Raw genomic sequence first — 23,487 nt, 5'->3', positions numbered from 1 at the left:
CTGTCATGTGATGGACATTACTTGCAGTAGCAAAGTGTTTGGTAAAGTGCTGCTCCCCTACTATTGTGGTCCATGAAGGGATTTTCAGAGGTAGCCTCTCTCTTATCCGCTTCCGTGGGCAGTTCTCTAACAACGAGGGGGTTACACTGCCAAGTTGATACATTGTTTAGTGACCCGACGCCGGGTGCCAAATGGGGATAAAACTGTGCAGAAATAAATAGTACAAAAACGACACAAACGCAGCCGCGAGAGAGCAACAACTGCACCAGTCAATCGCGCGCGTTCTGGACTCACCATGTTGGGAAGTTGCACCGTGACATCGTCTGCATCAGCGGTGGCGGCGGCAACCGTGGATCTCTGCTCGGCGGTCGTGATGCCCTCACGGTACTTGCGGCCCTTGAGGCGCGACGGGAGGAAGGAGCAGCCGGAGAGTTGTTTGACGAGCGGTGGGCGGCCCTGGCCTGGACTCCGCGCCTCATCCCCACCGTTCTGGCTCTGGGAAGACAAAGTCGAAAAATAAACACAGGCGAAATCTCGCCTTACCTTTTGTGGAGATTTACACGGCGCCTTACAACAAAGCCGATTTGCAGCAATTATATAAGTGTGCCATGAGGTGATAATGGTTGAGATAATAAAGACTGGGGTCGTTATTAAAAGTGGTCGTGTGGACAGGAGAAGAGGCAGGAGAGGTTAAGGAGAGGTTGGAGTAGGGGTAGTGATAGGGGTAGTAACAGGGGTGGGGGGAGTGATAGGGTTAGAGGTAGTGATAGGGATAGGGGTAGTGATAGGGTTGGTAATAGAGTTTGGGGTTGGGCTGGTTGTAGCCAGGGGAGGGGGCAGTGAGTAGCAGAAGCATGATGGGCTCGGGAAAAGACATGGGTTTTTAAGGGAGGAATGGAACAAGAGAGGGTTTTTATCCCTGGACGGTACCGCATATCACAATCCACTCGCACGTTCATAGGGAAAACTCCAATTCTCAGCTGTCTGATGTCTCAACTGGCGATAAGTTCAGAACTGTGGAATGATGCACTTATGCCAAGTTCTGATGTAACGGAGCAATATCATGTATTTTTACATTTACAGTGGAATAAGAAATACATGCTTATTTATTTTATATTATTTTTCCTTTTGTTTGATTTGAGTTACAGCCACGCCACGGGACCACAGCGATAAGCCGAGCGCAAAGAGTGAGATGTGGAAGGGTGCACGCCAGAACCACCACAGCCCACACCTAACACAGCAAGGCACGGAGACTCAATGAGTCGAGATGTCCCCCAAACACTCCAGAGCTCGTGCAGAAAACCAAGAGGGAATACAGCATATATATTTTTCTCTACCCACTCCTTTTTGACAAAGTGTTCATGTTTTTACATGATGTTATGCTGATTATACAATCGGCAAGACGAGGTATCGAGGTCACCTTCGTCCAGCGGTACGAATTCTAGAAAAGCAGTTACATCTTTCGTGTTGAAGAACAGCCCATTGAGCTGGACATGACAGAGCTGCCTCCGAGATCTCTTCAAGCGACCTATGGTCCACGCACAAGGGGCCAGCACTTTCCCACCCGCTCTGCGCCAGGAGTAACATTTGACACGTGATCAATATTTGTATTTCTCAGAGCTGGAATTTAGTCAAATTCAGCACAGTACCAAATTTAATGTGATGGGTTGTTTAGTGCAATTATTGGTTACTGGCTTGAGACTATCAAGAAACACTACACTTGAGAATCCAGTTTAATCATAGGTGGCTGCCTGGATTTTAACCCAGAATCTCAGTGGTGCTTGCTCAGCACTTTGACCTCTGAGCCGAATGGAAATATCTATCCACTCGATTTTTGTGGCAGGAAAAAAAACGGAACCACATAAAGCACTCGAATATACATAAAAAAACTAGAATCTATTTAAACTAAACGATTGTTTATTTATTCAGAACCGACCCGGCCACAAATGATAGCTCAACGAAGTGGTTTATTACGTGGAAATTTATAGAAGCCAAATACTCTAAATGCATTATTCAAAATGTGGAGGGAAAACCCGTAGGACGTGGAGAAAAATCCGCGCGACCACGGGGAGAACATGCAAACTCCAAACATACAATCGGGATCGAATCCACGACGTCCTGCATACCAAGCGAGGGAGATAACATTTCACCACCGCGGCTGACATGAGCGTACATTATCTCGAGGGCTCACCTTGTCAATGGTGAGCTTCATTAGCTCCATGTTGTCCACGCTGTGCCTATGAATGATTCTCGGTCTCGCCCCTGGGCACAGATGACAACAGCGAGGAGAATCTGCTCAGTTTAAACATCGACTGCCGTAGTACACGCAACAGATGGGGTGATTTAAAAGATTGAGTCCATTGTCAATCCACTGCTGTATGAAGGCCTCCCCAAGCCGTGTCAGCTACGGGGGTTATTTGACCATATTTCACCACGCTGGTCAGTGCAGGTTGCTAAAAAGGGTGAGCAAAGACGTGGCAGCATAGAATTACAGTTCAACAATGGATTTTTGCCCAGTTTGCTTTGTTGACAATGCTATGTAGACATGCTAATATACTCTGCGCATGTTATAAACTCTATAGACAAACGCCTTACATGTGACATGCAGCCTTACATGTGACATATTTGACATAGGAGCATAAACCATCACACGAACTCCGGTTATCCTCGTAGCAGCTTCTGGCTGGCCATTGAACAAAGACAGTTACCGCATTGCGCGCTTACAGGTGCACTTCTGCGGCCGTATGGAATGCTCTTCCGATATTAGGAAGACACTGGGGCTACGCACTTTTAAATCATCTCGATTGAAAACTAATTTCTTTAGAACTACTTTTTGTGTTTGTTTTCCTTCCCCTGCATCTCCGATTAGCACGGTTGCCTACGAACGGTGCGAAAGAAGTTCAGCATACATACATACACAGAAGCAGTAGGTGAATGTCTGTACGGTGACAATATACAGTGATATGATGACAGGTCTGCTTCCAGCGTTCGAACGCTTATGAAACTCGATGTTGTCCTGTTGCCATACCATTCTCCCTGATGTAGTATGTACCTGGCATCCGCTTCATAACAGACATGGTGTAAGTTATTCATGGCCTTACACCTAGCTAGCCATACACTCACAACGTTCAGACACGCCGGGCTCCATCTACCTCGGCACTACAAGCGCTCGCTCCGCTAAAAATAGGCAAACGTGAAAGCTCCGCGCGAGCGCATCGCCATCGACACTCACCGTGTCCGATTCGCGAGTCCCACTCCTCTCACGGCCACCAGCAGCGGGGAAGGAAAAGCCGGCCCGAGTTTCCGCTTCAATTCGCAGCAAAGTAAGCGCAATCTCACTCGCACGACCACCGCCAAGGGTTCACCCCAAGCGGCCGCGGGGTTTCGGCATCGTTTGCCTTGCGCTTGCCGGTGATCGAATAACTTGCAGCCAGTTTATCCAATTAAACACCGGCTGCTTAGCGAGGCCCCGTGGGAGGCTATTAATGGCTAATTGCCTCCTCCGTGTTTCGCTCGACAGTGGAGCGGAGCATCCCGAGGGAGACCCGAGGTGCCCGCACGGGACCCGCCTGCCTTCCACCGCCGCCGCTCGGCGTAAAAAGCCACCGATGTTTTTTTTATTCACGCCGCAGCCCCGGTAAACAACGGCAGGCGCAACAACAACAACAAAAACGGAGCAAAAAAAACCGTCAACGAAAAACATTGGAACGCCGGTAAAGCGTTGACAAATTACCGAAAGAACCAAAGAGGATGAAATTATAAGCACCTGCCTGAATTAACCGCACGAACGGGAAACAATATCTGCAAGGTGTTGCTGAGCAATGGACGTTAAGACACACTTGTTACACGTGAAAGGTAGAAGAGATTTCTCAAATGAAACACTTAAATTAATGAAACGCCTGTCAGCAGGGTGGTTATCAAAACTATACTATGAACCTGGTAACTTGAGTTTTGATTTGAAGTTGAGTTTGGTAACTTGAGTTTGATTCCCCGGTCAGGACTATCATCCGCGGCTCATGCTATCCTTTGGGGCTCCCCTTCACCAAGCCGCACTGAGCACTGACCTACAGTGAGGTTTTGTTCTTGCATTAGATTCACAATAAGCTGTACATTATTATGTATCCTTGTTATGAATAAAAACAACACCATTTCTGATCACGAACTTCATTAAAAATCTGCACGGTGCAGAGAACCCAATCTCCCTCCTCCTCTAACCTCAGGAGCACAGCGTTTGGGATTCATGTCCACGATTTGCGCTCTGTACTGAGGCTTCTACTGAAATATAATAAAATAAAAAGCTGCATGGGAAGAAGCGCAGTCGATAGAGTGGGCTGTGCGTGAGACGGTGGCTCAGCCACGCTTAGGATTAGCCCTGGTGCAGGCTATGACACCGCGGTCCCCCTGTCCAATTGCCCCTCTTCCTCTCCGTGGCGCAAATGCTCGGAGGGGGCTCTCCCCTCCAGCCCGTGATGCCCCTGTGCAGTTGCACTTCATTGCGCGCTCGTCGGCCGTGCCACGGGCTGCGAAACCGCGCGTGCCTCACCCTGCGTGGTGAACTCGTTCCGGCGGATGGGCAGCTCGTCGGGGCGCTTCGTGGCGTCGTCGTTGTTGTTGTTGATTGCTAGAATGCCGTGCAGCTCCTCGAGGTTGGCCCGAGCGGTGGCCTCTCCGCTGCGGTCACCGATCTGCAAGGACGGTGTAGGGGGGTGGTGGTGGTGGTGGGTGCGACCGTCTGGAGCTTCCGTCAAAACGGAGCGGGAAGCGCCGCCTGCCACCGCCGCCGCCGTCGTGGGTTTTAATTTTACGGCTGGGCTGTGTGGGAGGGCATGGCTGAGGTGGGGGGTGGGTTAATGTTTACAGCAGTGGCGGACACACACGCGGTGTTTGTGTTTCCGTGTCACGCGGACTTGCATCGTTTTCGCCCTGCGAGACTGCGTGTGGGGTTCACGAGGACGTATTCCTCGTTGCGATTCGTACTGGAACCGAAATATCACACACGGAGCCATGCCTTGATTTCACGGACTTGTTTTGATGGGGTATTTTTGTGTGCGTGTTTAGTTTGCTGTCCTTCTCCCGCACCTCCAATTAGCACGGTTGGCTACGAAGTGAGAAAGAAGTTCAACATACATACATATTAAACAAATTTTTAAAAGGAAATACACACGAATTACACACATACAGACCCATTATACTATTTGTTGTATATCATGAAAATCAAAATCCTATGCAAGTCAGTAGTTATTATTTCAATCACAAGATACATCCAACTGGTTAGTGCTTGGCGCCTGTGCGTGATCTACGATTGCATAAAGCGCCGCGCAAGCTGTGAAAGAATTGGACCATCAGGCGAGAGTTGTACGCCTTTTGGCGTCATGTGGTCGAGCACCAATTGGGTCAAGGCTCAAAAGAAAGCCGTCCCTTGGTGTGGACCAATCAGTTTCAAGGACAATGCATATATTATCATAGGATGTTTTTTGTTTGCATTTTCACTATAGGTATTGTGGTTAATGCAGACATGAATCCTTGTAAAAAGGTTTCAGCTTTGTTGCCAGAAAAAAGGGGAAAACCCTATTTTTACATTTTGGTACTGACAAAGGAGGTCTAATGATGTAGATGCTCACCCCGAGCCCTCATTACTTTGATAGTGGATTGTCTTCGAGCTGTACGCCTTTTGGCGTCATGTGGTCGAGCACCAATTGGGTTGAGGCTCAAAAGAAAGCCGTCCCTTGGTGTGGACCAATCAGTTTCAAGGACAATGCATATATTATCATAGTATGTTTTTTGTTTGCATTTTGACTGCAGGTATTGTGGTTAATGCAGACATGAATCCTTGTAAAAAGGTTTCAGTTTTGTTGCCAGAAAAAAGGAGAAAACCCCTATTATTACATTTTGGTACTGGCAAAGGAGGTCTAATGATGTTAAAGAACCACTGCGCTACGCAAATGAAAAGACGGCACTCAAACTGCATGCAGGGAGCATGTGGGCTCATTCTCCTCCACTGCCCCCTATTATCTGGAACTTCCTTGCCCCAGCCATCTCTGCAGTCCAACTGCCTACCACCTATGCAGGTCCAGACTCAAGCCCTTCCTTTAATCTTCTGCCTAGAACTGTCTCTTTCTCTCTCTCTCGATAAAACGTGCCCACTGTATCTGTCCAGCATCTTGAGATGCGTTTGTGACTCAGGACGCTGTATAACTCCACAATGTCACTGTGTTGTATGTCTGACACCTTCTCGCGCAGCACCGCATCCCGTAAGTAAGTGTTGAACTTCTTCTGCACCATACGTCGCCAACCGTGCTAATCCTATCGACACCACATTTTTTTTCCCAATGCAGGTCGGCGCCTCACGTATTGACTCAATTGTTATGCAACCAACACGTGCACTATTTATTTCTCCATTGCTGGTGATCTTAAAAATAAAGTCTGAATGTCATGATATCCACCCCCCCACCACCCCCCAATGATATGCACTTGCACTTATTGACATCATGTCATGGGACGAAGACATTTTCCATTTAAAAACTTTCGCAGAAAGCAGGAAAACAACTTCGAACTATTCTGGCAAACAGCCTCTGGAAGATAAATTAACATAACTACACCTACACCTTGTTTTATTACCAGGTAACGCCCACTGAGCCACGAATGATGGCTCAACGAAGTGGCTTATCGCGCGGAAATTTACAGCAGCCAAATACTCCAAACCGATGTTTATTCTAAATGTGGAGGGAAAAACCGGAGGACCCGGAGAAAAATCCACACGACCACGGGGAGATAACACGCAAACTCCAAATATTCAGCAGGCGTCGGGGTCGGAATCGATTCCACGACCTCCTGTACACCAGGCGAGGTAGTTAACATCTCCTAGCCACCGCGGCGCCCTGCTGCTGAGATGCCTTCATCTGCCTCTTATCCACAGCAGGTCGGTGGTTGTGATGCACCTCCTCACACGCCGTGCTGGAGAAGATTGTCGTCACAGGCGCGCGCCACTTTGACCAATCGTCAGCGTCTTGAGCACCTTGAGGTGTGGCCGCATTTCGGTAAAGGTCCTGCCCTCGAATTCCTCGCTCAGGTCGCTGCTGGCGGAAGGACCAAGAGAGAGGGGAGTTCTAGACTCTCGAGAGGCTATTTTGATCTCCTCGTCCAGGCTGGCCATGCGTCTTGACACAGGTAGGAGTACACACACTTTATCCCACTTATACTGCTGGATGGACAGAGGCGATGGCGGCGGTGGTGGTGGTGGGCATTTAATAAACGTGCCTCATTGTTTCAACTGCTGCGCCGGGGAGATCTAAAATGCAACGGGCGACTCCAAGTCTGGCGCTCTGACCATTAACACCCTGGACAGCTTCCAAACCTGCTCCCACATTCTGCGAACGCGAATAGCGAAGCGTACGCGAGGCGGCGTGCGGCCGTGCGCTGCGTGGCGCGACCCCCCACCTCCCGCGACAGCTCCAGGTGCTTGGTGACGAAGCGCACGGCTTCTCGGTTGCTCCCCAGGGCCGAGTGGGCATTGCCGAGGCTGAAGCACGCCCGCGCCTCGCCGACCCTGCCCGAAGATGGGCCGAGGCAAAATAGCAACAGCCACAACAACAGCCACAACAACAACAGCCACAACAACAACAACAGCCACAACAACAACAGCCAAACAAACGACGCTCTGACGTCGAGCTGGGACGATTATCGGTCGATTCGTTATAAATCCGTCGACGACTCTTGCCGACCTAACCCACGCTGGACATCTGCGAAAGAGAGACCCGTAGCTCCTCGGATTTGCTCCAAGTGAAGCGATCTGATTCTGACATTACGCAATAGAAGATACTTCTATTGTTTGGCAATGCAGCGGCACAAAGGCGGAAGCGCGCGCGTGCGTGCGCGTGTGTGAACGCACGTGCGCGCGCGTGTGTGTGAACGCACGTGTTTATCAGCTAATGGGGGACTCTCTCGTGAACACCTCTCGCTCCGCTGCCGCTCGACTACCCGCCAGCGAGCACGGGGGGATAATTGCCACCACTTCTCGTTCCGCTCGCCAAAGACAGCCGTCCGAGCCTGCCGCCGCAGCTTTAAAAATTAACCCTAAAAGCGGCTCGATTAAAAGCGTGAATTCACGACGCCTCGGAATCGGCAGCAACAAACCCAACATCCCCCCCCCTCCCCTACGGTTTTCGATGTGCGTCAGTGTTCATAGAGTAAGGGGTTGCACACACACACGCGCGCGTGCGCCGGGGGGCTTGATTCGTCACTCGCTATTTTCTATTAAGCCGCTCAGGCACTACCACTAGAGTAGCAGGTATATTTATTGAAAACCCTATATTATTCATACCCTGCATTTCTGTAATCCTATGAACGACCAAAGGAGTTCCTTGACATGCAGCGTTCCGGACTGATGTGGCTGAAATCAAGCACTGGTTGCATATACACACGTACACAAACACACACACACTGGGTGCTTCAAAAACATGTTAACACTTACATGGGACTATCGTTTTAAATGGAAAAAGAATGGATATTACACTGTAACATGATAACAAATGTAATGTTAATAGCTTCAAAACGTCAAAGAGTCTCCCACGTGTTCGCCATCGTTGTCAACGCACGTGGCCTGGAAACTTCTCCAGGTGGTCTCCAGAGCCCGGAGGCAGCAGCACATGTCACGTGGTGTTGTTGCAAATTCTCAGAAGTGTTAAAAAAATAATTGAAGCACCCTGAACTGTGGATGCCTGTACTAGACTGCACACCATTCTCTCTATACGAATGCCAATTTAGGCAAAAGCTATGACCAAATCACACTGAAGGTGACCGAGTTCATCAGAAGCTCTTCAGGATTGAGAACGGATAGTGCTTTGACGGGTGACCACGTTGCATGCCCGCTTGCCAGGAGTGTCTGCAAGGCCATGTTACGTTGTAAAAACTGTGCTTCTATGCTCCCCCGCCTTCAACCAACCCGACCAGAGCGGTGAAGTATGGTCAAATAACCTCCTTGACCCGTGCAGCATGAGAACGCCAGCACCCAGCAGTAGATTAACAATACGGCAGTACATCTACTACGTACAGTACTATATACTGACTCGACTCAAGTGTATGCAATCCTGTATATGAATGCCTGTTTAAGCAATGGAAAATGTACTTAATACAGATCTGTGATACAAGGAGGTATCATGCACAACGCTCGCTCGCTCTCTATTTATGTTGACTATTTATAGAACATAATTTGACTGACATTGACTGTAATAAGGGTGCCCGCCCTATGTAGCCTGTGTGCGTGCGCAGTATCCGTGGCGTTCCTACGCAAAAAAAAACACCCGAGCGCGGCTTTTGGGCTCCACAGACGCTCTCTGTGAGAATGCCTTCGCCTTTTACAAATCACCTGTGGGGTGAGCGAGGGTAAGTTCACAGGCGTGAACATGGGAAACAACAGACTGTTGGGGAAAGTGCTGTGAACGTAGCACCAATGAAGGCCGGATGGCACGACACGCGGAGGGGGGGGGGGTGAGTGGCCAGCACAAGGCCCGGCCGCCTTTGTCTCCCTAGTGACGATGTTTGAGGCTGAGCCGATCTAGGGGAGGCCAGGACCGGTCCAGATAATCGTCACTGGCATTGGAATCGAACTCGGGTGGCCGGGTTCTTGGCGCAGCGCAGCGCTCACCGCTACACCACCCGCTCCCACACACCAGCGCGCGCGTGCGCTAAGGGGCAATCCATTTAGTCCGGAGGCAAAAATCTGTCAAAACTTGACCCCTCCCCCCACTCCCTGTACGCACGCGGACTTTTTACCCCCCCCCACCCACCACCTGCGTACGTACAGCCTGACGCACCCCCACCCCCTCCCCCCAATCCTATAGAACGGCCGATATTTAATCCACGCAGAAACGATCAAGGATTAATAATATTAACGTGCTTAAGCAAATAGATAGTCCACCGCCGGACTAGCTAACTCATTTGAAGGCCAATGTAGACAAACTATTGTCGAGGCTTCACAACCCCCCGCCCACACCCCGTTTATTACGCGTACATTGTCAGTAGACCCCGCCATACGCAAGCGTACGCATTTGGGTTAACCCCCCCCCCATCTCCCCTCCATGCGTACGTACTGAATGGATGGCCCCTTACACACGAGCACTCTGCAGCTGCTAATGCACACTGCGACTTGCGAGATGCAACCCACTGTCGCGCAGGAGCCAACAGGTGGACGCGACGAAGAGATGGCGACAGCAACACTAAACCCCACCACCCCCAATACCAGCACGTGGCAATCTCCACACTAATGACAGGCCTGTGGCCAGCTAAGCAAGGAGCTGCTGTCCAACTCGCATTGTGGAAGCATTAATTAGAGGGTTGGTGGCGGGCAGCCTGGAGGGGTGGGAGAGAAATGTCAATTCTGGAAGGGGTCTGCTTTTGTCTCTTGCGCTTGCAGCCAACCACCGGAGCGCCGGCGTGCTCGCCGCGGCTGGCGAGATAAGCGAGCCGCTCGCTTGCCGACACCTCCGGTACCCTCTAAGGTCGCCGCAGCTCATTGCGCGCAGAGTGGCTGCTGCACGCCACAAATGAACGGCGGCAGTACGCTCGCCAATCTCGTCTGTGCGCGCGTAACGCCGTCGCGCGAACTCCGGTCATCATCCTCGCAGCGTCTTCTGGATGGATAGCCGTCGGACGCGGAGACGGCGGCGGTCACCGCGTCGCGCGCTTTCAGGAGCGCTCCCGCGGCCGTCTGGAACGCTCTGTTAAATCTTGGTTGAAAAGCTAATTTCTCAAGAACTGAAATTTTTTATGCTTGGTTCGTTGTCCTCCCCCGCCCCCACCGCCCACACCTCCGATCAGCACGGTTAACTACTACGTACGGCGCGAACGAAGTTCAACACACGCGCGTTCAAAGCGACGCAGACATTGGCGCTTTCGAGGCGGGCGAGCGCGCACACGCGTCCAACGCAATTCATCCACGGCCACTCAAGAGCGCCGTGCACATCCGCACGTGGCGAGTGCGCACGGCGCCTAACGCCAGGGTGCACGCCGGACGCAATAATAATTAGTCGACACGGAGCCCGGAGGCTGACTGCGAAGGTCCACCGATCGCGACCTCGGGAGCGAAACCGCGGCGCGGATCGCAGCGACGCACGCACTTTCGACTGCAAAGCCTTTCGCGAGCGAAGCCGAAGGAATGGGCGGGGCGATTGACACGTGCGCGCATTGGCACGACGGCCCGGCCGGAGATGGAGCCCTGCACGGGGGGGGGGGTGGGGAGCACCTGCCTGTCCTGCAGCTCCTGTGCGATGGCGAGGTGCTTGAGGTGGAAGTCGACTGCGCGGCAGTAGTCCTGCATGAGGGTGCAGGTGTTGCCCAGGCTGTAGCACGCCTGCGCCTCCACCGCCCGCTCACGCAGCTGTCGAGCCAGCTGCAGCGTCTTCCTGCGCGGAGGAAATGCGCGCGCACACCCACGCACGCGGACGCGTGAACACAACACACACACACACATCCACCCACGCGCGCCCGCACGCACGCACGGGAGCGCTCGCTCAAGCGCGCACACAAGACACGCGGACACATGCACGCTCAATTGCACACGCAAGAGACACATGCACACACATGCACGCTCAAATGCACACGCAAGACGCACATACACATTCACGCTCAATTGCACACGCAAGAGACACAGACACATGCACACACATGCACGCTCAAATGCACACGGAAGACACACAGCACGCTCAGATGCACACGCAATAGACACAGACACATGCACACACGCACGCACGCTCAAACGCACACGCAAGACACGCAGACACATGCACGCTTAAACGCACACGCAAAACACACAGACACATTCACACACGCACGCTCAAACGCACACGCACATTGACAAGCGCACGCTGACTAAAAACGCACATTCACTCACGCACGCATGCATGCACGGGGGCAGGTAAATGAGCAACAGTTCATGGGATCGGAGTTTGTTTCACGAGAAGAGCCAAGCACCTCTGGCAGCTGACATCAGGGCGGTATAAAGCCTGGAGCCTCCTTAAGCACTGCTGCTGGGGTTTTTTTTTGTCTCTCCTCCATTAATTCAAATGATGCCATTACGCTCCGCGGGAGGGCGCGGGTAAACCGATACCCGAGCGCGTTGCGATGCCATTCTTGCAAACGGTGGACGGGGTGGAGGGGGTGCGGATAATTATAGGACGCACACCTCGCATTATTAGCGCGATAATTATTGTCGCAGTTACCTACGATATTTATTTTTTCATGGATTAAAATGAGCATTGTTGGGATTGGATTCGCTGCACAATTGTTCGAAGTGGATGCGTAAAAAATGCGTTTGTTTTGGTGCTGGCGCGACTCGGATCAATCCACAATATCAGAAACACGCACGACAGCATATTAACAACAACAACAAAACGTGCATTGCTACGATTAATACATACAATGCAAATACACGTCAACGTAAGAAAAGGTGTAGCATGCAAACACATGTGGTGATTTTAGACATTTTCAAAGAATCGAAACGAAGGATCAAGCACACCAAAGTCTGAGTGTCGACGCCAACCAACTGCGACTCCACACATGACGTTCCGTACAATCGTATGCGTAATTCCATGGCAAAACTAACCTAAAATAAAACTAAACCATTTTTATTTTTAAAACTACATTTGTATTGTGTCAGGTAAGGCCCACTGAGCTATATAGCTCTTTTTCAGAGGCGACCTGGCCACAAATGATAGCTCAACGAAGTGGCTTATCACGTGGAAATGCAAATGCATGATGTTGAAAATCCACACGACCATGGGGAGAGAAACACGCAAACTCCAAATATGCAGGCATCAGGGGTCGTGTTGGGATCAAAACCACGACCATCGAACCCACGACCTCCTATACACCAGGCGAGGTAGTTAACACTCGTCACTGAGAACAAAAGTAACTCAATGGATACCTTTGCAAAATTCAACAGCAATTAACAGCACTTGGACTCAGCAAGCGTGGCTTAACGCCTTCTTTGCCGGGGCACTTTTGCAACCGGTCTCCTGGTCTCCTGGTCTCAGGAGACCGGTTGATGCCATCTCCTGGGAGTATACAAAACCACTCAGAGCTAATAAAGGGTGGGCGAGCTTTCCATATGCAGGGACTCCTCTACTTACGAACGTTCGACTTACGTACTTTCAGAGATACGAACAAACCTGTCCATATGTCCAGTTGCCTGTTCGGACCGAGAGTCGTAAGTTCACCTGCCGCGCAATACACGGCGGTGGTGGCATCTACATCCGCAGAACGTGAAGACCCAGTAGCATCTACATCTTACAGGAGATTATACAACTTCTAGGGCCATTCCCCCGTGTTTAGCGTGCACGCTGTAGACCACGATTGCAGTCGACTGGAGCGAAGTTGGGACTTACGAACAAGTGGACTTGCGAACAGACCTCTGGAACCTAACTCGTTCGTCAGCGGAGGAGTCCCTGTATATAGAGAGAGCGCGAGCGCGCGACGCGCCTACTTGTAAAACTCCGCGGCCGACTCGAACTGGCCGAGGAAGATGTGTGCATTTCCCAGGTTGCTGTACGCACGCCTCTCCGCCCCCTTGTCTCCAAACTCCCGTGCGATAGCCAGCCGCTGCAAAAGTAAATCACAAATGAATAATAACACGATGTAACACGATTTTTGTTCTTGGGTACTAAGTGTTATTTATGCCTAAAAAAGTATAGAAGATCGGGCTATTATTCCCCACAAACTTTACTTTTGTGATCAGGAATTCAAGTGAACAAAAGACACAAATGCACACGTTTGATCATTTAAAATAGAAAAATTTCAAAATATCATTGTCCTGATTTAAAGCTTTCGTGACTGCAGGGATTCATCTTCTAGGTTCTTTTGGTAAAGTCACGTAGAATGGGAATAAAATGATAAAAATAATAATAACAATAAAATTCTCACGACGTTTCAGCCACAACACAAGTAGCCTTCCTCAGGTGAAGAAACAGGACTGTCCGAAAGACAGCGCTTGAGTGAACACTGCCAAGCATGGACAGCATCTTTTAAGCTGTGTGGGAGGAACAGAGCGCCTTGACAAAGGAGTTAACATATAAATTAGCATGTAACTGGGAGATTAGCATGATGTTGGTGTGAGGGATTAGCACCACGGAGAGCGACGAGCTATGTTCAGACGGACGAGGGGAGGGGGGAGAGGAGTTTACATATACATTCGCATGTAACTGGGGGACTAGCATAATGTTGGTGTGAGGGATTAGCAGCAGTTTACATATCAACAGTAAATTAGCATGATGTTAGTATGAGGGATTAGCATGATGTTAGTATGAGGGATTAACACCACGGAGAACGACGAGCTTGTGTTCAGACGGACGAGTCCATCTATGTTCGGAACGAAGGAGGGGGGGGGGGGAAGAGGAGGAAACAGCCACGGTGCGCTGCTCTGTCCTGTGTTGCGTTATAACTATGCTATAAACTGGACTACCATACAATACAATATTATACCTTCCAATCTAAACTACATTGTATAATATCGTATCCATAGACAAATCCCACCCTTGAATTATACAATGCGTTACTATACACTACCCTCTACTTTAGACCAGGGGTCACCAAACTACGGCCCGCGGGCTGCATCCGGCCCGCGACGTCAGTCCATCAGGCCCGCCGACGGTACTTGAATTTGGTTGATAAAACGTATGGAATACGAGACGTTGTGATACAATTTAAATTTAAATATTATGTTTAGAATACTAGGAGATCTTCACGCGTGCGGAGACCTCCTGACTGCTATGTTCCTTAAATTTACTATTTTAAATTATTGTATCTAGATTTTCTTGTTTATCGTAATGTTTGCTTATTTCGCGCCATCCCAAGTACTTCCTCGGCTCGTGGTAGCTCCGCCTATGCTCTGACGTTACCGTGGTTTCCATGGCAACGTCATGGCAACACGTTACCATGGTTTCCATGGCAACAAACACAAACACGCTTCCTTCCCGCCCCCAGATTTTCCAGCTGTCAACACAGGTCTGACGCTCCAGAAATATTTATTCCTTATGCGGCCCGCGCTCGTCATTCTTTCAGTTATCCGGCCCACTGTGAAAAAAGTTTGGTGACCCCTGCTTTAGACTATAAAATATTAGACTTGTAGTATTACACTATGTATTATTCTATTAACCCTACTGTATACCACACTGCTGTATATTCACTATACAATTACGGTACTATATATTGCCTTATGAATGATGTTAAACATTACACTTTTATGCTATTTATTATTATACAAATGCTATAAACTATACTATTGACCGTCGTGTGATAGGTACTAATCGGCAGTGCCAGCGAATGGACTGCGGTCTGAAAGTCACCGTAAAATACAATCAATCAAGAAGCGAAATGGTTTATAACGTCTTTCCAATGGTTACTAAGCCAGAATCCATCTTCTCGGTTGAAATTGTCTCTGTGTTTGTATATGTGGATAGCCTCATGAACGAATCTCTCATGGTAGCCGGATGGCTTGCAGAGAAACTCCTTCTTGGAGAAGTCAATGTCATGTTGGCCCTCTGAATTATAACAGTGATCTGCCACGGCTGAAGTGTTTGTCCTACCGTGTTTCAAGTCTGCTTTATGTTCACGGATGCGGTCCGAGATATGTTGTTTGGTTTCTCCAATGTAGCTGCTACCACAGAGGCAACTTAGTTTGTAGACGCCCGGGTACTGTATGTCTGGAACCACATCTTTTACAGACGGAACCAGATCACGGATTTTTTGTACTGTGTTGAATCGGACCTGGATCTTGTGTTTCTTCAGGATTTTGGAGATCTTTTTTGTGACCCCCGCAATGTAGGGTAAGGTGATGGTTTTGAATGGCTCCTCGAGAGGATCCTTCTTCATGGTTGGAGTGATGGCTTTGCGGATTGTGTAGTCGGAGTAACCGTTAGCTTTGAGAGCTTGGTGTACGTGCTTGAGTTCACTAGCAATGTGTTCCTGGTCGGAAATGCACTGGGCTCTATGGTATAGAGTCTTGATGAGGGAATTCTTCTGGGATGGATGGTGGTGGGAATCCGGTTTTAAGTAAGCATCCGTATGGGTAGCTTTCCTGTAGACAGAGTGGCTCATTGAACCATCAGGTTTCCTTTTAATTAGGGCATCCTAAAAGGGTAGCTTGCCATCTTTTTCGACTTCCATGGTAAATCTTATGGCTAGGTGTATGGAATTGATGTGGTCGAGGAATTGGTCTCGAGCAGGCCGGCCATGTGGCCAGATGACAAAAGTGTCATCCACGTACCTCTTCCATAAGGTCGGGCCTAGAGTGGCAGTCTGGATGGCCTCAGTCTCAAAATGTTCCATGAATACGTTGGCTACAACCGGCGATAGGGGGGAGCCCATTGGGGTGCCCTCAGTATGTTTGTAGAAAGTTCCATTCCAGGTGACGTATGTGTTGGTTAAGCAGTGTCTCACCAGGGGGGGGGGGGTACATCAGTATGCAGTCCTTGATGAACCAAGTCTTCAATGATTGCGATGGTGTCAGGTACAGGAACTTTGGTGAATAGGGAAACCACATCAAAACTGACAAGCAGGTCGTCTGGGGACAGGGCAATACCCTTGAATGTCGAAACCAGGTTAGTAGAGTTCAGAACCGCAGAGGTGGTTTTTCCAGTAAAATTCCTCGACCACATCAATTCCATACACCTAGCCATAAGATTTACCATGGAAGTCGAAAAAGATGGCAAGCTACCCTTTTAGGATGTCCTAATTAAAAGGAAACCTGATGGTTCAATGAACCACTCTGTCTACAGGAAAGCTACCCATATGGATGCTTACTTAAAACCGGATTCCCACCACCATCCACCCCAGAAGAATTCCCTCATCAAGACTCTATACCATAGAGCCCAGTGCATTTCCGACCAGGAACACATTGCTAGTGAACTCAAGCACGTACACCACGCTCTCAAGGCTAACGGTTACTCCGACTACACAATCCGCAAAGCCATCACTCCAACCATGAAGAAGGATCCTCTTGAGGAGCCATTCAAAACCATCACCTTACCCTACATTGCGGGGGTCACAAAAAAGATCTCCAAAATCCTGAATAAACACAAGATCCAAATCCGATTCAACACAGTACATAAAATCCGTGATCTGGTTCCGTCTGTAAAAGATGTGGTTCCAGACATACAGTACCCGGGCGTCTACAAACTAAGTTGCCTCTGTGGTAGCAGCTACATTAGAGAAACCAAACGACATATCTCGGACCGCATCCATGAACATAAAGCAGACTTGAAACACGGTAGGACGAACACCTCAGCCGTGGCAGATCACTGTTATAATTCAGTGAGCCAACATGACATTGACTTCTCCAAGATGGAGGTTCTCTGCAAGCCATCCGGCTACCATGAGAGATTCGTTCATGAGGCTATCCACATATACAAACACAGAGACAATTTCAACCGAGAAGATGGATTCTGGCTTAGTAACCATTGGAAAGACGTTATAATAGAATAATACATAGTGTAATACTACAAGTCTAATATTTTATAGTCTACAGTATAGGGTAGTGTATAGTAACGCATTGTATAATTCAAGGGTGAGATTTGTCTATGGATACGATATTATACAATGTAGTTTAGATTGAAAGGCATAATATTGTATTTTATAGTAGTCCAGTTTATAGCATAGTTATAACGCAACACAGGACAGAGCAGCGCACCGTGGCTGTTTCCTCCTCTTCCCCTCCCTCCTACTCCGTTCCGAACATAGATGGACTCTGATTTAAAGCTTTCGTGACTGCAGTAATTCATATTCTTAGTTTTTTCGGTAAAGTCACGTTGAAGAGAAACAACAAAATAACAAAATATATAAAACAATAAAAAACAATAAAAATTATTTATTTTGTTGTTTCTCTTCAACGTGACTTTACCGAAAAAACTAAGAATATAGATGGACTCGTCCGTCTGAACACAAGCTTGTCGTTCTCCGTGGTGTTAATCCCTCATACTAACATCATGCTAATCCCCCAGTTACATGCTAATTTACTGTTGATATGTAAACTGCTGCTAATCCCTCACACCAACATTATGCTAGTCCCCCAGTTACATGCTAATTTATATGTAAACTCCTCTCCCCCCTCCCCTCGTCCGTCTGAACATAGCTCGTCGCTCTCCGTGGTGCTAATCCCTCACACCAACATCATGCTAATCTCCCAGTTACATGCTAATTTATATGTTAACTCCTTTGTCAAGGCGCTCTGTTCCTCCCACACAGCTTAAAAGACGCTGTCCATGCTTGGCAGTATTCACTCAAGCGCTGTCTTCCGGACAGTCCTGTTTCTTCACCTGAGGAAGGCTACCTGTGTTGTGGCCGAAACGTCGTGAGAATTTTATTGTTATTATTATTTTTATCATTTTATTCCCATTCTACGTGACTTTACCGAAAGAACCCAGAAGATAATTGTCCTGGTCACAAAAGCTAATTTTGTGGGGAATGGCCACTTTCTGTACTTTCTGTACTTTTGCGGAATAAGCAATTAGGAAATAACACTTACTACCCAGGGATCAAATGTTTTGTTACACAGTGTAATAATAATGAGACTTTGTTTTAAGTCGTGCCGTTGTTTTCACCCACTCAGTCGTTGTTCAATGTGCTACAAGTGGCACGTACTTTGGGGGGATCGCACCTCGGCTCGATCGTGCACGGCGTGGTTGGCAAAGGCCCTTGGGTGCAAGGATGAGATGGGGGCCCCTCTATAAATCCTCCCTCCCTCTTCATACCCCCTGCGGACCTCAATGCAGATGCACCTCCGACACACTCGATAGCTACTCCGCTGTTTAAAAAGCAACCCTCTGCATGCGGAGGGTAAAAACCGTAGGACCTGGAGAAAAATCCACGCGACCGTGGAGAGAACATGCAAACTCAATATACACAGCAGGCGTCATGGTCGGGATCGAACCCACGGCCTCCTGCATACCAGGCGGAGCCATTCATGTCATCCCAGCGCCATAGCTCTTGAGAGTGCACATCCTGCACGCTCGATAGCTGCGACACCAGAGCCATGCTCCCATCTCGTCTTCGAGTACATACTCTCGAACCTCCTCCTCATCTTCCTCCCGGGGGTTTTGGAGAAGGGCTGAGGCCGTGCCGCTTGGGTTCCTCGCATCGGTTGGAGCTGCAGGGGGCAGCCACTGTTGAGCTGGAGGGTTGCGTTCTCACCTCCTGGTGGCAGGCCACGGCTTGGCTGAAGCAGCCCAGGAGGTAATAGGTGTTGCCCAGGTTACCGAAGGCTCGGCCCTGAGCCGCCCGGTCTCCGAGCTCCCGCACCAGTGCCAGGTTGGCTCTGGGAGACAAACGGCGAGCGGTCGGCTTGGGTGCGGTGTGTGTGCGTGCACGCGCGTTGGTGGACTTCTTTCGCACCGTACGTAGCCAACCGTGCCGATCGGAGGCGCATTGCCACCAAACCCAACTTCATCCAACTTTACCGCCGCTCACATTCGCATTCGTCTTCTGCTATCGTAGTGGAAATGGCAGCGTTCTAGATTTGAAGTTTTCGTGACTGCAAGGATCCATATTCTTTGGTTCTTTCGGTAAAGTCACGTAGGTGAAAAAATAAAATAAATAAAATCACGACGTTTCGATTGCAACACAAGCAATCATCATCAGGTGAAAATTTGGACTGAAGTAAAAACATTTTTTAAATAAGTTTTTTAGTGAAGTTACATTTTTTACTGAAGTAATAAAATTATTGCTGTGGTTGTCACACCTGATGATGATTGCTTGTGTTGCAATCGAAACATCGTGATTTAATTTATTGTATTTTTTCACCTACGTGACTTTACCGAAAGAACCAAAGAATATGTAAATGGCAGTGTTTAAACGGGGTAGATCGAGCTTTCGGTATCCGCCGCTCACATGCACAGACACGTGGAGTGCTTGTTGTCAATCCACTGCTGAATGAGCACCACCAACCCCTGACCCATCGCCCCCCCCCCCCCCGTGCCATATTTCACCACGTTGGTCAGCGCGAGTTGACGAAGGTGGGGAGCATACGTATGCGTGCATGTACGTCGAACTTCTTTCTCACCGCACGAAGCCAACCGTGCTAATCGGAGGATAGGTGTGGCAGCATAGAAGTACAGTTTAGCGCAACAGCGGATGTTTTTTTCCACTGCCCTCTGCTGCCCACCGCATAGTCCCGAAGCCTATGGCAATGTCTTGTGAACGGTAGTCGCCCATACAATAATATTTTCAGGTTCAAAACTGCTTAGCTTCCAAGATTTGACGAGATGGGCAGCATTCCATGCGAGTTGGTCAAAGGCGATATGAATAAATATCGCCTTGTGAACATTAAACACGAAATGCACTCGCTGTCCCTTCACAGCCCAGTGGGTTTAGGAGTGTCTGGGCTCATGGTGAAGTCTGATTTACCCACTAAGTACGCATATAATGTACTTCCAATATGCTGGAGTAACGTGCATGTGTGACCACAACAATTCATGCGGGAAACGTACATGATCAGTAACATGCTTAACAACTTTTTTTCGTTCAGTATGTCTTTCATTCGGCTAATAACTCGAGAACCAAAAGCGATACAAGAATGAGCAACGCACCACAAATATGCACTCTGATACGATTTCCCCTCTCTAACTTGGATATCCACTTTTGAGAGTAACGTGACCCTGTGATCTGTAGAGACGGGCACCTTCTTTCCCACCCCACCTTGCCATTGGGGGCGCCATGATGGCTAGGAGATGTTAACTACCTCGCCTGGTATGCAGGAGGTCGTGTGTTCGATCCCGACCCTGATGCCTGCTGCTGCATATTTGGAGTTTGCGTGTCTCTCTCTCTCATCATAATCACGGTGGCTAGGAGATGTTAACTACCTCGCCTGGTATGCAGGAGGTCGTGTGTTCGATCCCGACCCTGATGCCTGCTGCTGCATATTTGGAGTTTTCGTGTCTCTCTCTCTCTCATCATAATCACGGTGGCTAGGAGATGTTAACTACCTCGCCTGGTATGCAGGAGGTCGTGTGTTCGATCCCGACCCTGATGCCTACTGCTGCATATTTGGAGTTTGCGTGTCTCTCTCTCTCATCATAATCACGGTGGCTAGGAGATGTTAACTACCTCGCCTGGTATGCAGGAGGTCGTGTGTTCGATCCCGACCCTGATGCCTGCTGCTGCATATTTTGTGTTTGCGTGTTCTCCCCCTTGGTCACGTGGATTTTTCTACAAGTCCTCCGGGGTTTCCCTCCAAAATTTAGAAACGTGCGTTCAGACTATTTGGCTACAATACATTTGAACGTGATAAGCCACTTCTTTGAGCTATCATTTATGGCCACATCGCTTCTGAAAAAGAGCCGTATAGCTCAGTGGGCCTTACCTGGTCAAATAAAAAAAACATATTAGATTTTGCCATTAAGGCATTCCTGTGTTTTCTGAATACCATTCGTCGTCACGAGGTATCACTCGGGGCACCAGTGGGTCTCACTTCCAAATTGATGGTGCGGGTGGTGGTGGTGGTGGGGGGAACGTCATTCCACGTTTAACTCAAGAGACTAGGGTAGCGGCATTATGACGAGTCCCAGTGGACGCGGCCGTGGTCCCGAGGCGGCATGAAATGCCTCGCCGGAGCGAGGTTAAAGTGAAGCAACCACGGCAGACATTGAGACGTGAGGGACGGTGATGACGTGAGGAGGACTTTCAGCCAGCAGTGGATAGACACAGGCCGATCGTCACGATGTTAATACGCGTCGGGCGGTGGCATTTCTGGGTTTGCCAGAGTGACCGTTTTGTCTCGTCCCCTACCGCACCCAACCCCCACACTTGCAGGTGAAACCCACTTCCCTTTCTGCTCCATCATCGTACGGCACCACTTTGGAATTCCCTCCCCGTCGTTTCTTTTCCCCAAAGTTCTCATAATAACCTCCGCTCAAAATTTTTAAGAAACTTACCAAAACACTTATCTACAGCATTACATCTTCGGCAGTGCTGTTTACCTGCACACCGCTTGGTAATTTTTGAGGCATTGGCCCCTTGCTCAGCAACCGAGATTTTTTTTTTAAACATATCAATTAAATGAAAACAAGTAGAAATTATCGGCGTACTGGTAGTGGTTGACTGCTTGCTCCAGGCAGAACTTGGCTTCAGGGCCCAGCTCCCCGGGGTCTTGGCTCGCCGAGCAGCCCAGGCTCTTGCCCTGTGCATGGTATACGCTGCCCAGGAGGTACAGGGCCCTCGCTTCGCCAGCCTGGCCCACAGAGTGACACGCACATCAATTATTATTTGATGATGATGAGAATAATAATGATTTGGTTTTGATACATGACCATCCTTTATGCTGGTGGCGTATCAGAGAGCTTTGTACGTGAGAGGCAACTTCAGAATCAGAATCTTTATTTACACTGGAGGAATCCGATGAGCTCCAAAAACGTAACCAACACATTCGTCAATAACACCGTCCCAAATAAAAATAAAATATAAAAGGAGACGTTTTAGGCAATGAGCTGGACTCCCATGGTAAACTTAACCCCCATGGTAAACTGGACCCCCATGGTAAACTTGACCCCCATGGTAAACTGGACTTCCATGGTAAACTGGACTCCCATGGTAAACTGGACTCCCATGGTAAACTGGACTCCCATGGTAAACTGGACTCCCATGGTAAACTGGACTCCCATGGTTGGGGGATCAGCAAAACAAAATTCGGTGAAAACTCGATATTTCAAGAGTACGTGACTACGAGACGGCGGTCCTTAAAACATAAATAAACATCACGAAGCAGTCCTTAAAGAGCCGCGTGCGGAACCCCTTCACTGCCTCTCCTCCAGTGGGCATTGACTCTTAAGAGCATTCATTCGGACATTTAGCCATTCCCCCCTTCCCCCTCCTGTTTTCCTCCTACAGAGGTATCAGAGCTTAGGAAGACACCAGAGTTTTAGAGTTTATTGAAACAGTTCATTGAAACATGCGGTTTAGAGAGGTTTCCATTGCACTGTCATCCGTAATGCGTTTGTGCTGATGTCAAGCCCCTTTCATATGCTCTGTGTGTGTGTGTGTGTAACCTGAATCGTCTTGTTAATAACAAAAAAAAATATTTTTTCAAGAACATTTTTAAAAAGCAAGCAGCCCCATTGTGTCTCCGAAGCCTGCAGGTTGCCGAACCGCCTGGACCGAGCGAAGGGCACGCGGGAGGCGAGACGCGGCCACCTACCTGGTCGCCAATCTCCCGCGATACGTCCAGGTGATGCTGGCAGCACACGATGGCCTCCTCGAAGCGCCCGAGGAATTTGAGCGGGTTTCCCAGATTGCCGCTCGCCTTGGCCTCTGCGGCGCGGTCGCCGATCTTCCTGGAGGCCGGAGCGACGGGAAGGGGGTGGGGGGGGGGGAAGACGCCGACGTTCGTTTTGGCGCACACGGCCGCATGGCCGGTCGATTCACTGACGTCATCGCCGTCGTCATCATCGCCGTCATCGTCATCATGGTCGTCGTCATCAACATCGTGGTCGTCGTCGTCGTCGGCGTCAT

General features: G+C 49.2%; 1 protein-coding gene across 4 annotated transcripts in view; it reads right to left on the bottom strand.

Annotated features, from left to right (window-relative positions):
• LOC116944921 (G-protein-signaling modulator 1-like) overlaps positions 1–23,487 on the bottom strand; it is a 59,673-nt gene that overhangs the window by 6,120 nt on the left and 30,066 nt on the right. For all 4 annotated transcript variants that reach the window (XM_076068766.1, XM_032958837.2, XM_076068765.1 and 1 more), the window contains 9 exons: positions 23,174–23,309; positions 22,068–22,210; positions 19,177–19,300; positions 13,478–13,593; positions 11,244–11,399; positions 7,438–7,546; positions 4,544–4,685; positions 2,192–2,262; positions 295–495 (listed from right to left, as the gene is read on the bottom strand). In XM_076068766.1, coding sequence (XP_075924881.1) covers positions 295–495; positions 2,192–2,262; positions 4,544–4,685; positions 7,438–7,546; positions 11,244–11,399; positions 13,478–13,593; positions 19,177–19,300; positions 22,068–22,210; positions 23,174–23,309 — 1,198 coding nt within the window. The remainder of the gene's footprint in view (positions 1–294; positions 496–2,191; positions 2,263–4,543; positions 4,686–7,437; positions 7,547–11,243; positions 11,400–13,477; positions 13,594–19,176; positions 19,301–22,067; positions 22,211–23,173; positions 23,310–23,487) is intronic.

This window comes from Petromyzon marinus, chromosome 22 (genome assembly GCF_048934315.1).
Source record: "Petromyzon marinus isolate PM22_M1 ecotype Great Lakes invasive population chromosome 22, UKy_Petmar_22M1.pri1.0, whole genome shotgun sequence".
NCBI classification, from domain to species: Eukaryota; Metazoa; Chordata; class Hyperoartia; order Petromyzontiformes; family Petromyzontidae; genus Petromyzon; species Petromyzon marinus.
This window is presented reverse-complemented; position numbering and strand designations above follow the sequence as displayed.